This window comes from Ammodytes marinus (assembly GCF_949987685.1).
Source record: "Ammodytes marinus genome assembly, chromosome: 11".
Lineage (NCBI taxonomy): Eukaryota > Metazoa > Chordata > Actinopteri > Uranoscopiformes > Ammodytidae > Ammodytes > Ammodytes marinus.
In genome coordinates, this window is record NC_137215.1 from 22,666,236 (window position 1) to 22,681,516 (window position 15,281).

Sequence of the window (15,281 nt, forward strand, 5' to 3'; positions counted from 1 at the left end):
GTAATATTTTTTATTCTAGTAATATTGTTTCTGATGAAGACAAATGTTCATGCAGGATTTTGGATAACACATCACCTAAAAAAAATAAAACAAACACACACCACATACATCTCTCTGTATACGATACTTGCTATTGGATCATGTCGGCCAATTGGTGCAATAATGTTCAGATAGCAACGACAAAACACTATGTGACGCTTACAAATACAGCATGAATGTGATCTTTGGTAGAGATGCGGAAATCTAGGAAACACCAAAAATAGAAACATGATAAACGGAGTCAGAAGTACAAAGGAACTCTGAACAAGACGAAGCCACATAATTGAATTTAAAAGAAGTGAAATAATGAGAATTCACTTCAATACAAACAAACATATGAAGGTGCATGTCACTGCTGGAGGTCCATTGCTTCTTGTTATCGACTTGCAATTCCCTCTAAGGCACCCTTCCCTTTTGATGGAAAGACATTTCCCTACAAATTTAGTAAAAATTCATACTTACAGTTTGTTTAGATAATAGTTTTCCTTAGATACCTCAAAAATCGTCAAACACCTGTCACAAATTTGCCAACATATTCAGTCAGGACATTCATTTCCTACTTAGAATATGTTACCAACTTTCATTTAAGCTACAGCGGAGCTCCATAATATATCACAGAAATTGGTACATTATGTTCTTCGTTTCTTGGATCACTCTTTATAATAACCCCAGTCATTTAAGAAAAAGACTTTGAATTTTTTTCTGTTACCTGCTTTTCCATCTTTCTGAGCATGTTCAGACACTTGCATATCCTTCATTCTCCAGTCATATTGTAAACACCTATACACAGTGGATCAAAATGTAAAACATTAAATAAAAGAAAAATGCTTGGAAGTTATCCCTTATCTAATGTTCGTCGCAGCAGCATGGGGAAACAAAATCTTGCACATTTGAACTGAGGTTAAAGGAGAGGAACGGCATGGATTGAAACATTATGAGACACATTTATACTTCAACTCCTAGAATGGCATTGTCAGTGTGTAAAATGAACCCCTGAACCTAACCGTTAAATAAACTACCCAGCGTGCAGCAGTCCCACATTTCTGCTACGTCCATGTCTAAAAAAAAGAAGATGCAAGCAGTCGGAACCATGATGTAAAATATATCTGAAATGAGTTCATTTGGACAGTTACTGTACACCTCTGAGGTCTCATCTACTCACAAACGGATTTAGTTGAAAGAAAAGTGAAGAAATTAAATATTTTATAGACCCCATGAAACAATGACGTCCAACAATAAAAGAACCAGCAGTAGCAGTGACGATCAATTGCGGCTTACTTGTATTTGGTAATGACACGTGGTACACAGTATGTTGAGTGTAAGACGGATGAAGCGGGGCTCTTTGTTTACCATAGGCTCCGTTACCTAATCAACACATGTATTATTTCATGGGGTCTCTAAATACATTTAATAATCAGTAACACACTTTGTGCAGTATAATCTACTTTCATATCAACAGTTCAAAAAACATAACCCACACACTTTACAATGACGGTCTAGCTTTTCCAACAGAGATTAAACTTTAGAGACTTTAGGGCAGCTCTTTACAAACTGGCGCAAAATGTACTTGGATGAGGATGCATACTACTACATGCTTTCACACAAACATGCTCATCTTCAAAGAAAACATCAAAATGTATTCAGATGGACTATTTTTATCGTGTGGGCTAATACTGTATTGATCCCATCATGGGACTTCTCTGCTCCCTTTCCTCCCTGCCGTGCAGAGGTCACACTCTTCAGCAGGACTGGTGTGGACGGATTTTAACTTGGGTTTGCCCCAGGAAGGACTGTCATTTATGCAACCCAGCTGCCCTGAATGTAGTTAATATACTGTGTCCACATGGTCATATTAAGAGGAATGTTGATTTTCAAGGCAAAACCTTGACATCATGAATGCTTAGCTCAACAGACACATTGGGTTAGTGCAGTAGCCATGTCCAATTATGTAGCTTCTTGATCACGGTTAGCATCCCTCACTGAAACTAATAGCTACATATAACTGCAACAAAACCAAAAAAAAGATAGAAATAAATTTTAAAAAATGTCCGACGAGAATAACGGCTAAATCAAAATGAGACAAATCCACTAAGATCTAAAATACCAATTAATCTGTTTTTATGCTCATTTTTGTGGACTGATCATGATCGCGGTGACATTATTACACAACAGTGCAAAGGCTCATAGAACAAGTACGGGTCACAGCAACACAGCAAGCTAACTGGCAGTCTCTTTAAGGGCGCTTGGCTGGAAATGTAAGGCACTACAGTCTCAGTTGAAGCGTCTCTGCATCCTTCAGACCTCCATGAATCTGCTTGGGGAGAAACTGCCGGTGGTAGTGAGATGGAAGGGGGCGTCTGTCCTCATTCACAAACTCACAGAAGGTTTGCCCATCATTTCGTAAACCATCCTCACATTCGTAATATGCATTAGAAAAGAGCATTTCTGCATTTCAGTGACTTCAATAGAATGAGACTCCCTCCCAGCATGACAGAAAAAAATACAATTAAATGCCTGGCTCGCTAGCATGTGCTACTTCTCGGGTAGAGTTTAGGAGTGAGGACAGAGCGTGAAGAAGCATCTAGTTCTGGAGGAGACGGAAGGGGAAGATCTGTGTGTGCTTACAGTCGAGTGAATGGGCCCACGTGTAGAGGGCCCCTTAGTTTGGGGGAAGAGCAGGAGCTGGAGGTGGTGGTGAAGGTGGAGGACGGAGAGGAGGAATATGGTGAAGAGGAAGCAGATGAGGAGTCACCGCTGTTGCTCAGGGTGAAGACGCTGGAAATAGCCACGTCCACGATACCTTGGCAAAGCTCTGGATATAGCTTCCTGGTGTGGGAAGAGATAAGAGAAATGCTTTCGTACTTGTTTTACTGACTTAATGAGTTTAAATAAAGTTACTCACAGCGACCTAAGGCTGTTTTAATATTGAGCATGCGCATAGCATAGCATATACCTAAAGAAAAAACCTCAGGTTCACAAAGGAGTCACAGTTCTAAAAAAAAAATTTGTGAGGAACAAAATCTAAATGCTTAGCTAAACAAAATAGGATTGTCTTTTCTGTTAGATTTTCTCGATGGAAAAACATATCATATAGGATGAAGAGATGCTAAGAAAGAAACTTTTTTAACACTTGTGATCAGCTGAATGTTACTGACTGTGCACAGGCGGGAGCTCCATTGATCTCGATGAGCCAGACTTTGAAGCTCTCGTCCACCATGAAGTCGAACCCAAAGAGCTGGAAGCTCTGGTAGGACAGGTGCTTGGTGCTGATTGTCGGCTCAATACACGTCAGACAGCTCCTGTGAATCCAGACAACAAAAAACATTCAACAGTAACAAACACCTAAACGTTGCTTCCTACCCAGGATCCACCTTTTCCTTTAAGTGATGGTAGCTGGTACTTGATATACATCACAGTCACATTATTACACTAGCAACACATACAAAATAGATAATAAACCTCAATTACTACTTTTTTAATAGATGAGTTTACCTTTACTTTAGTTTTGGGATAGGCAGAAAGTAAGAAGAACAAATCCTTATGAGGGCTGATACCTAGTCCTTCTTTCTACACATGGTGGTCATTATTTACTTGCAGGTTTATTTTGTTAAAGTTTTTTGTGGATCTAAATTTGATTTAGTTGACTCTCCGTCAGAGGATTTTTTGGAAATGTTTTACCAAAGAGCATTCAGAAGAGTCAGGTCGTGACACCAGCTATCTGGAGGAGTGAAATGTTGTTGACCTTAAAGGGGCACTGTGTAACATGTTAAGTAATTTATTAGCTAAAATCAATATCCTCATTCATAAATATGTCCTCATTGGTGTAAAATCCCCTCTGCCAATAATCTGAATTATCCTCCTGAGCGGAGAATTACAAATATTAATATTATATTTTGTACATTGAGCAGGCAAGTCCTATGGAGGCATCCATGTTTTTGGAATGTCATCAGGTGCATTGTTTAGAATTTAGAATTGTTCTTGTCCTTGAAGGCCACTGTAGCTTCTGTTATTATTCTAAAGGGTTGGGGTTACCCAGGGAGCGTTGCATTCTAGAACTTTGTAGAACTTTCTTGATGATGTCATATTACACACTGCACCTTTAAAGTAACTTAAACAGGAATAGGATACTTGGACTGTCATCTTGGACATATTTCAATGACCAACTCAGTCTACATTTTCAGTCATAGCTTTTGAAGAATATGTCCAACGACACATAGAAATGCTAGTTCTTGTCTCTCAAAGTATAAGACTGATGTGATCTTTTTTTATATTTGCAGTTGCACTTCAGCTTAAATATGATATATGAAAGCTACGCCATGCTTTTTAATAGATGCTTTATAATAGATTATCCAAACATAAAAACAACAGCAAAAACAAGAAGGACCTACTTTATGATCTGTTTGATCTGAGGTAATATGCTGGACTCCAGGGTGACGTTGTGTGTGTTCAGCAGGTAGAGCCTAAACTCATCAAAGAACATCTCGTTCCCCTCCTCGTATCGGCCATAGTTCTGGGAGTGCTCCATCTGGATGCAGTGGTTGGTCAGGTGACTGGTCATGTCCTGGAGGTCAGAGCTGTTGTAGGGCTCCGAGGACGTCCGCAGCACACCCTCTCGGTATAAATAGATGTTGTACTGCTGGTCCACTAGCACCCAGCTCCTAACAATAGCATAACATAAAAGCATTGCTTACAAAGTCCAGACACTTGCCCATTCTCTGTGAGTTTGTGATAACCATCAAATACTTGCCTGATGTCAAACTTCCGATGTCCCGGCTCCAGAAGCAGAGGTTTCTCCAGGTACTTCTGAATAACATGAACCTGTCCCTGATTATCAATGTACTCCAGCAGCTGATTAGCATCGTGGGATATCAAAATACCAGCACCTGTTGCAGTGAAGACACACATGGCAAGCTGACATGTGGAAGCCATCTACCACGTCCTCAATTTAAAACTGTAAACATTAGATTGCATAGAAGGGGTTTTATACAAAAAATAAGGTGCCTTCAGCTGAACAAAACTTTTCAAAACGGCTCAGAATGAGTGTATATTCTTTGATTTTAAGCTATAGTTAAAGACTTTTTCATATAAAGGAATGTGAGTTACATTCAAGCTATTGCCAAATCAGTTGACAAAAAGTTGATTAAGCCTATCAGCTCCAGAAAACTATCTCTGTATTTCTCAGTATGGCAGCGTTAACAAACTGCTGTCGCCCCCTGATACTGGCGTAGAAGTTCAAGAAGCACCCACTAAATGTTTTAGTTATTGATTGTACCTGGACGTACAACAGAATGAATGAGATGTGTGCACGATCATCGAAGGTTTACCTCATCTAGATGCACCGACATGTTGCTATTACTCAGAAATAATTCATGGGGGTGAAAGATAATACGCACTATAGCTTTACGTTTTTAAAGAATATCCAGAAGGGAAACTGTCTAAAGCTAACTTGTATCCTGGTTTTAAACAAATTAGATGAATTGATTTTACCTTTGGCTCCAGCAGAAGACTTGGCTATCCATATTGTGCCCTCCCCGTTTTCTTTTTTAGAGTGATAGGAGGCCAAAAAAACTTCCCGTTCATCCGTTTTAGGATTGCTCTTCAGATGGCTCATGCCATTGGTGGCTGGAGCAACTGGGGTTTTGAGGTTAGTCGGATAGATGATGTAGGATTCTGGGAACCAGGAGTCTGACAGCTCCGGGCTGGTCTTTATTAGCCTAATGTTAATAAGAGGTAAATGGTCAGCTAATGTAAGTTACCCCCCCCTGAGTAATTCACTTGCAGAGATGTACATCAATAACATGAATGGTGGCAAGAAAAACATATGGATTTTTCAATTTAAGAAACAGAAACACACTTGACCAAGGGCGCCTTTCTGCAAAGCCTGTCTGCTCCTCTGTAGTAATTCACCACCTGCACCAGCCCCGGTTCATGACCTGTAAAGTCGAAGTGAGGACATGTTAAAATGTTTCTATTTACTTATGTGTGTAAACCCAGACCCAAAGCTTCACATATGAAAAGAGACAGTCTTTCCACTGGATGCAGGATTGAGCAGCAATGCAGTCACTGCAGCTGTCTCACCCTGAGTGGGTGTAGACCAAATCTCACACACACACACGCACACGCACACGCACACGCACACGCACACACACACACACACACACACACACACACACACACACACACACACACACACACACACACACACACACACACACACACACACACACACACACACACAATTAAAGAAAACATAATTTACCCAGACGTCCAAAGGGCAGTCTGTTCCGTTCTCCAAGCATCAAGTTGAATCTGGGATTGTCTCTTTTCAGCTTCTTCCATTTTCCAGTCGAGAGGAGGATTTTGGAAACTTCTGCATAAACACTGCTGTTGTCGTCACGACTAACAAAGGTGTACACTGGGGAATTCATAATGCCACGTTGACCAACGGAAGTAGGCTATAAGATGAAAAAATAAGCGATTAAACGTCTAAATAAGTGAACTAGTTGTGAGGCTATCTGGTTGGCCCTGCAGCAGACAGACGGTTCAGGGTTATCTCCTCTGTCCGTGCCATGATGATGAGTCAGTCATATCCAGTCCACACTGTCCACTTTACTCACACTATTGCTCTGAAGCTCCAACTCTGAAGACTGAGGCTAACATATTATTCATAAATAAGAATTAGAACATGTGTAGGATAGCATTGAAATGTTCCTCAGTAGACTCGGTTATCCCAGACAAGGGTGTGACACTGCTGCTACCGGCTTCTGGGGCTGGTCCCGTCTGGATTAATTTACATCCCGTCTCCGGTTTAGCTGCAGCTAACGGACTGCGACCACTGTGACGACAGCGCAACAGTAAACTTTTTTTCCCGGGTGTCCCTCCGTAAACACAAAGTATGTAATAATATACAGTGTGAAATTTTGATTAAATAGCTAGTTAGCTACACAATTTCACCAACGCAGTCCATATTCCCACGGGCGGCGTATCCTTTATCCTGAGAAGCTCCGCAGCCGCTGTCATCCACTGTCGACAGTATAAACAAAAAGCTCCACGGTTGTGGTTAGTGTAGTTTTCGCGAACCTGATAACACAGAACAAATTGATATTTAACAGCTTGTTATAAATACAACGAGTTAATGGACATAATTTGGAATGCAATAAATGAACAAGTGTACATTCTTGAAAAATATTGATGTCAGAATCCAGTGGCAAACTGAATTACAATAAAGTTGGTACTACCTTTCCCAGAATGCAATGATAATGCGACCGTCTAATCATTTTAAATCTGTTTAACGTGTGTAGCCACAAGATGGCGTCGTAGACCTAGCTACAAGTTAGCCGCAAGGACCAAGTAGTTGTAACCAAAGTCTTTAACATAAACTCAAGAGAAGGTTTGTCACACTGGGTAAGAAAGACTCGTATTTTCTGACTTATCTTCATTGATGAAGAAGCTTTACGTTGACACAGAGAGCGGATTTGACACACATGAACAGATAGTATCCCGCCTGTAGGCGAACCGGGAGGATAAATGAAGCACTCCCTAGTTGTGACAAGTTATGGGCCCCGTTCCAATATTCGGAGATAACTTATTTGCTTCAGCTCAGCGCTTTATTGGCCACATCTTTTTTGGTTATTAATCAAAGTTGTTTCAATTACATACAATTAATGTTCGGTTACTTTGTCTATCTTCCCATTTCTATTGAAAGCGATGCTCAAAAGATTAATTTAGGTTTTAAAGAGCGAATTGGAATGCGGCAGGAAGTAGCTTTCTCAAAGAAGAAATGGATGGCGCGAACTAATACACGGCAGCGGTGCTGTGCATCAGCCTAAACAAGTTAACCACTTAAACCTCGTTTCTTTAGTTAAGCACCATTTTTTAAATCACAAAATCATAAGAAGATACCACTCGTAGTAAGTGTTGTTGTCCTTATTGTGTGTTATGGTATCATGGCGTGTCGGGTGCCGCGGGATATCTGCTTTAGGCCCTGTCTATAGATTGTTTACAACTGCCATGTTATGAGGAGCTTGGTTTCAATGTCAGTAGATGAATGGTAAACTAAACTGCAGCAGCTTTGCTAGTGACCCTATCTCTAGTACAGCTACATGTATCAAATTCGATGTTCAGTCAGTAAGGGGACGTTTTACCAATTTTACATAATCCTTTAGTAGGCTTGAAAAGACTGAGGAAATATCCCTTTATGTTTAAATGTTATCTCAGATGGGGTGTGGAAGACATTGAGCAGGAAGACATCATCTAAACAAAGAGATGCTAGTGAGTGTAATGATCCATTGTTTTTAAAGCTTGACCGGCCCTTTACTATTAATGTGGGGATATCTTGAATGCTTCAATTTTAGCAATGCTGTTTTAATCAGTCCATGTGAGTCCCTCAAACTTATTTACAATACTAACTCCATTGTTCCCTGTATCACATGCCCATACACACACATCACAGAATGCAATGTAATGAAATGTAACTTTTATTTGTGTGCTTTGGCTTTCACTGAGGTCATGTATTTTTAATCACTTTTGTCCCCCTTCTCCTTTACCAGACTGGAACAGGCCAGGCATGAGTGGCGCACACCTGGACGAATGGCAGAGAAGGTCCTTTGACATTTCATCTGGCAACTGCACACCTGAACAGACGGCGGATGCCTACCGGGCCCACATCCTCTCCATTCAGTATGCATGGGCAAGCTCCCAGCTCTCTCCGGCCGGCATGGCCTGCCTGTTCAGGACTTACTCGGAGCGCTACTCCGCAGTGCTGGACTCGGATGACCCCCGCACAGGACTCAACAACTATGCAGAGAGCGCGCTGCATCTGGCCCGAAGTCAGAAGAACCACAGTGACAAATGGGAGTCTTCCCTGACCATGGAGAGCCTGCTGGAACTGCCCAGCGTGAAGAAGATGCTTCAGGCAGGGACAGAGGCGGGAGGGTCCCTCGTGGCACCAGGAGATGTAAACATAACAGTGGGCCAAGAGAGCAGAGGCATCAACCTGTCTGCTCCTTTTACTGGAGGCAGGTCAGAGGCTGCGTTGTTTAAAGCTACAGGACCAGCACAGCCTAAAACAGAGTTTAACAACGGTGCCAGTAATCCTATTACTAACTTTACATCAGAGAGGCCGATAGGCTCTGAATGGATTTCAAATAATCCAAACTCATTCTCCCGACCTCCAGCCCGACCCCAGTCTGTGTTTAATCATCCTCCTTCAGGTCCTCCACAGGGAAACCCTGGTCTCTCCTGGGGCGCCACGTCCACCGTCTTCTCCTCCAACACATCCAAGCGGAAGAATTTTAACAATTCAGATGGAGGTGGAGGTGGCGGTGGCAGGGGCCAACAGGGAGGCCACGCAGGTGCTGACCCGCGCGCTGGAAGCAACTTTAGAACAGCTCGTGAGCAGTTCATCGTTGAACAGCACAAAAAACATTCTTATCAGCCCCAGAGAGGTCAGCCCGCTGCAATGGCTGCGACTGGGAAGAAATCCCTTGGTGCCAACAGGCCTCGCGGTACGTTTTCTAAATTTGTGTCACCTATCCCACGACAGGAGGAGGAAGAAGCCGGGATGAGCCACGGGTCCAATCAGGAACCTCAGATTCTGGACGAGCGGCTGAAACACTTTGAGCCAAAGATAATCGAGCTGATCATGAGCGAGATCATGGACCACGGGCCTCCTGTTGCCTGGGACGACATAGCGGGCCTGGAGTTTGCCAAAACCACCATAAAGGAGATTGTGGTTTGGCCCATGCTGCGACCTGACATCTTCACCGGCCTCCGTGGTCCCCCTAAGGGCATCCTGTTGTTCGGACCCCCAGGGACCGGGAAAACTCTGATCGGAAAATGCATAGCTTGCCAGTCGGGTGCCACCTTCTTCAGCATCAGTGCCTCGTCGCTCACATCTAAGTGGGTGGGCGAGGGAGAGAAAATGGTGCGAGCCCTGTTTGCCATCGCCCGCTGCCACCAGCCCGCTGTAATTTTTATAGATGAAATCGACTCGCTGCTGTCCCAGCGTACAGACGGGGAGCATGACTCTTCCCGGAGGATCAAGACAGAGTTCTTGGTTCAGCTGGACGGGGCGGCCACGGCGGCAGAGGACCGTATCCTGGTGGTGGGGGCTACTAACAGACCCCAAGAGATAGACGAGGCCGCGAGGCGCCGCCTGGCTAAGAGGCTGCTCATCCCCCTGCCTGAAGGGCCTGCCCGAGGCCAGATAGTAGCCAACCTCATGGCCCAGGAGAAGAACCAGCTCAGCGAGCAAGACCTAGGGAGCGTGGTCGCGGGCACAGAGGGCTTCTCAGGCGCCGATATGACCCACCTGTGTAAAGAGGCCGCGCTGGGGCCCATCCGCAGCATCCAGCTCAGTGACATTGCCACTATCACCGCAGACCAGGTTAGACCCATCCTCTACACGGACTTCCAGGAGGCCCTCAAGAAAGTACGGCCCAGCGTCTCACCCAAAGACTTGGAGCTGTACGAGGAGTGGGACAAGACTTTTGGATGTGGCCGTTAAACTTGCCTCCTCATCCTGTTGAGAATAATCGGTCCAGCTTGGGTGAAATCTGTAGATGTGAAATGTGTTATTTGTTGCACACAAAGCACAACAAAGCAGGAGCGTCTTACTCTGTAAAAATGACTTGACAGTTTGATCAACAACTCTTTGACAGTCTTCCCAAAAAGCTTGATAACTATCAAAAATGTTGATCGATCAAAGTAATTTTCCTAAATGCAGATATCCGTTAGATTGCATATAGAGCAGGTGTTTCTGGTATTTTTTTCCACCCCCTGACCTCTGTGTATCCAACAGGTCATTTAAGTTCAATAGTTAATCTTTTTTTAACCAGCCTGTTGTTTTGTGATCTGTTAAAATGAGTCTTTCCTTACAGGCTGTTGTAACTACTTCTAACTTCAATATGAAACTATTGGCTGAAACAATTGAACAGTGTCCTGACACAGTCTTTACAAATGCAGCTGTGTGCTTGTTATCACTACATCCTTATTCGTATGTCTTGCTGGTGAGAGAGTGAAAGAGTTTTCCGTGTGGACAAACTGCAAATTGTTACCAGCAGCGTTCATTATGCGTTGAAATTATTTTCAGGAGTTTTTAATGGACATACTGTTTTGTTCAGATGTTAATTTTACTGTTGCTTTGTGGTTTGGTGTCAGCATTCGGCACCATGTTGGTTCCATGAACTGTGCTCCAGATGAAGCAGTGTTCTCAGTTTAAATTCCTTTACAGCAATTATCATCACTTTTGGAAAACTTTGAGGATAAACATTCGGCATATTTAGTATCTATTCCCAGATGAATCTTAAGCTCGGTTGTTTAGGCTTTCTCATTATTTTAGTTTGTATGACTTCATTGAATTGTAAAATTGTATTTTATCCAAATAAAATTGTAATTTAACTTCTATATCTATATGCTTGTTTGTTAAAGGTGCTGTAAGCGGAATGGTTCTTTTAGCTAACTTCCTGTCAGTTACTGCAGTTAGCAGTCCCCTCGCTCGTCCCTACGTCACCACATTAATGCACTGCGGTCTACAAGCAGCAAGTTATCTAGCATCATCTCAGATCCATAAGTGTGATAAAACATGATAAAAACCATCAAAACACACATTGGGAAGGATTTTTACCTGCTCCGCCATTGTAGGCGCATAAACATTCACCCATGTGTTGCTCTGGCGTGCACCGGCAGTGAGACCATGAGTGAGACGGGTGCGGACGGGTGTCGGTTTGTGGCGTTCTCTCTTGTGATCGGATAAAATTTCGGGATACTACATAAAGTTTAATTGCTTATTACATGCAGAGCAGCTGACTAAGATTGGCTTTATGAAACGCGCACATCATGTAAGTGATTACTGTATGAATAAAGAGCGATTTAACACTTATATTAATATAAATAAACCGCTTACTTCACCTTTTAAGTCCCAGAATTAAAATAAATCAATAGTAAATTTATCTCTCGTGTATATTGTAACATTTCCCCACTTGATTCCCCTGCCCACCTAATCTACACAGGGCAGTGTGATCTCTTTGTTAAGAGACTTATTTACACATCTTATTAGCATTTTGACGAGTTTTCGCTGTCCTGAAATGTTCCTGAGGCTGGATGTGCTAATCCTATCTGCGGAAGTTGGGCAACACAGAGGGGTCTCATGTTTAAAGAGGCCTGAAAGCCTTGACTCCCTTCCTGTTAGAGATTAAGACAGCCGTGGACGCAACAGGAAAATCGGTTACTGCAATACATCCCTTCTATTAGACAATAAGAATGAGCTGCATCATTTAAGTTTACTCCACATGCATTTCAACCTAATTGTTCAATGCATTTCTCAGCTATCAGTATTAATAAGTTAGACTGACTGTGCTCTCCTTCACACACACAGCAGAAAGTTGATTAATCCTTCGCCAAGTGGTACATCTGGTCAACAGAGAGTCTTAACATTGTTGATGTTTTTGGAGTCCAGTGCCTCACTGGTCAAACATACATAGTGCTATTGACGAGGACCATTATAGATTGTGCACACATGAACTGAAATTCTCATGCAAATTTAATGAAACAATCTTTGAAAATCTGGAAGACCATGAAAAAAGACTTTGACCAGGTCCCTAATAAATATTTCAGACGTGTAGACGGTTGCCCACTGTATGGAAACTTTGTTGGATTAGCCAGCAGTGACAGTAGCCACACACACACCCCGCACCCTGGGGTCATCTTTATACACGGGGACTCCTCACAGCTGGACTGGGACAGATGCACAGAATTCCTCTGGTGCTGGTGGGATCCATAGAGTACGGACTGAAAACGCTGCCATATGTTGAAAGCTTGTAGCTCCGTTTGACTGTGGCTGTGTAGCAGTCGTCACATCTGGGATTGTGTGGTCACAAACACACACGATACACAGAATATCTATTGGAGAAAAGAAAATGTACTGCTTGTTATTAATTATGGATTAGTGGCATTTTAAAATTTTAAGTAGACATGAAGAGATTTAGGGCCGGTTTCGCAGACATGGATTAAGCCTAGTTCTGGACTAAATTGTACTTTCAATGGACATCCCCCATTCAAAATTCCATTTAGTCCAGGACTAGGCTTAATCCATGTCTGTGAAACTGGCCCTTAGGGTATTTATTTAAGTAACCTGGAGATGTTGATGATTTTTTAGAACTGCTGTATGTACAGTGTGTGTTGTTCTCAGAGATCAGATAAAGACAATGGTGGTAGACACTCCGAACATTTACTAGTAAGAGTAACTGTACGACAGCGATTTAAATTCTTGTACAGATAATCCAAAAGTCCTGTATTCCAAACATTTCCTGAATAAGATTACACATACATTTTTCTTCAACATTTCCATAAAGGTATAAATAATCCTAAATCTTTCATGAAATCAAATCCTGTTTTAATAAGGTTTATTGATTTTCATAAAAAACTGCATTTAAATTGGGTAATAGTATGTTTAATTGTTGGTGGGGTCAGCTATTTACCAGCAATTCATTCCCAGAGATACACCTGTTGCTCTTCTTTGTGTTGTTTGCAGTGCATCTGCTGTCACCACTAGTGATCAAGGCTGTCACTAAACCGACCATGACTGAAATGAAAAGAATTATAACTTTAAAGTATACAAAGTAAACATACTCTGCTTGCAAAACTTGTTTGAAAAACTGACCCTCTGATTGTTATACTACGATACACTGTATTCCATAAGCATAGATGTTTGCGTTGCAACTGCTTTTACTTACTAACAGTAAGGGTCGTTAGATAATGCAGTTAGAAAGAAGAGGAAAAGTTTTGCTTCCCAAATTTATATAGGCTACATGTTTTGGACTTCTTTGCTTCTTTGTGAAATATTTGATAATTTCCCCCTTTATGCCTCAAACACTTCCAGTTTATCGATGTGGGAAGTTCAGAGGGGAAATGTGTCTCTGGGGGAACTGTTCACAATTCATCTGTAACGTGACAAGGGGCCCCACGAGTAGACACTGCGTTTATGTAAATTGTCACAAGCAGGACATGCTATGAACCAATGACGAATCATTTTGAATCTGTTCAAATCTAATTCAATGTATTTATCTTACAATATTGAAGTATATAGTGGAGTAAAAGGTACAAGTAGACCTACCTTACATTTTAGTTGGGCCTATTTTAAACTCTATACTTTCACGCATTCAAGTATACAGAATGGCATCGTTCTCATTTTTACAGAAATACTTTTAGCACTCCCAAATGAAGAAAAAGCCAAATTTGATATGTTGGCCCCACATGATGAGAACAGATGAGACCACATTCACAAAGTTTGCAGTGAGTGAATGCTCTTTTATGGCTCTCCATTGAACATGTTAATGTAGGCCTACAGTGTACTAAAGTACTAACATCTTGTTGGATCCCGTAAACAGCTGCAATTGGAAGTGGTTAAAAGTCTGATTCTTAAAGGAGTATTTTCTGTCAGCTGGTTGAAAGGGGAAGTGAGATTTGGGATTCTGGCAGTCAGGCCCAGACTTGGTTGGCCAGATTATCCCTCTCATGCAAATGCCCTCCCTCCCCTGTTGGGTCCCAGTCAAGCGTGTGTTTGTTGGTGTGTGTGTGTGTGTTTGTTGGTGTGTGTGTGTGTGTGTGAGTGGGGACTCAACGCTGGCCACAGCTGCTTCCCGTTTCTGCTCAATCACCCAGCAGCCATCTGGACGAGGCTGTCGCCGCACAACGCCACCGTGCTCCTCCACTGGCCCGGGCTCAGCCTCTCCAGACCGCTCCGGCCCTCAGAGCCCCGGCCCCAGCCTTCTGCTCCAGTGCCTGATCCTCTCTGTCCCGGCTCTCCTCAGAGGACCAGCAGGACTCATCAGGTCCTGGACATGTCGGCATGCTGGTGTGTGTGTGTGTGTGTGTGCAGGGAGGGTCCACACACTCACGCACACTCTTTTGTGTGTTTGCTGCTTATGCTTTCAGTAGTCCCTCGATGACACCATTTTAACACGAGGGTCTCTGTGCAGACAAATGCCACCATGATGAGTTCGCCAGGAGACTGTTTCTATATGTTTCCTCAGATTAATAAAAAGATATATATAAGAATTTCACCTAAAATCAAAATAACTTGTAAACACGTTTCTTTCTATAGATGAAATAATAAAACCAGGAAGGAAATTTAAGTGGGGTCGCAACAACAAGTTACGTGGGGGAACTTTTGCTTAGAAATGAGGGAACGTGTCTAATTTGATTGTGGAACATGTAGCTTGAAAAGAGGGGATATAGGGCCT

The 15,281-nt window shown here is 42.5% G+C and overlaps 2 protein-coding genes across 3 annotated transcripts; one reads left to right on the forward strand and one right to left on the reverse strand.

Moving 5' to 3' along the window:
* Positions 1–53: 53 nt before the first annotated feature.
* ttl (tubulin tyrosine ligase) lies at positions 54–7,021 on the reverse strand. Its single transcript, XM_080036234.1, has 7 exons — positions 6,299–7,021; positions 5,894–5,972; positions 5,527–5,753; positions 4,787–4,922; positions 4,428–4,697; positions 3,195–3,338; positions 54–2,865 (listed from the first exon to the last, which is right to left on the reverse strand). Exons 1-7 carry the CDS (start codon positions 6,465–6,467, stop codon positions 2,661–2,663), a joined length of 1,230 nt encoding a protein of 409 aa, XP_079892360.1. The 5' UTR covers positions 6,468–7,021; the 3' UTR covers positions 54–2,660.
* Positions 7,022–7,349: 328 nt separating this feature from the next.
* fignl1 (fidgetin-like 1) lies at positions 7,350–11,342 on the forward strand. Of its 2 annotated transcripts, none has more exons than XM_080036652.1 (2): positions 7,350–7,443; positions 8,589–11,342. In XM_080036652.1, exon 2 carries the CDS (start codon positions 8,606–8,608, stop codon positions 10,544–10,546), a length of 1,941 nt encoding a protein of 646 aa, XP_079892778.1. In that variant the 5' UTR covers positions 7,350–7,443; positions 8,589–8,605; the 3' UTR covers positions 10,547–11,342. The 2 variants fall into 2 exon arrangements, with proteins under 2 accessions (XP_079892778.1, XP_079892777.1); XM_080036651.1 differs by lacking the exon at positions 7,350–7,443 and adding an exon at positions 7,712–7,949.
* The last annotated feature ends 3,939 nt before the right edge of the window (positions 11,343–15,281 follow it).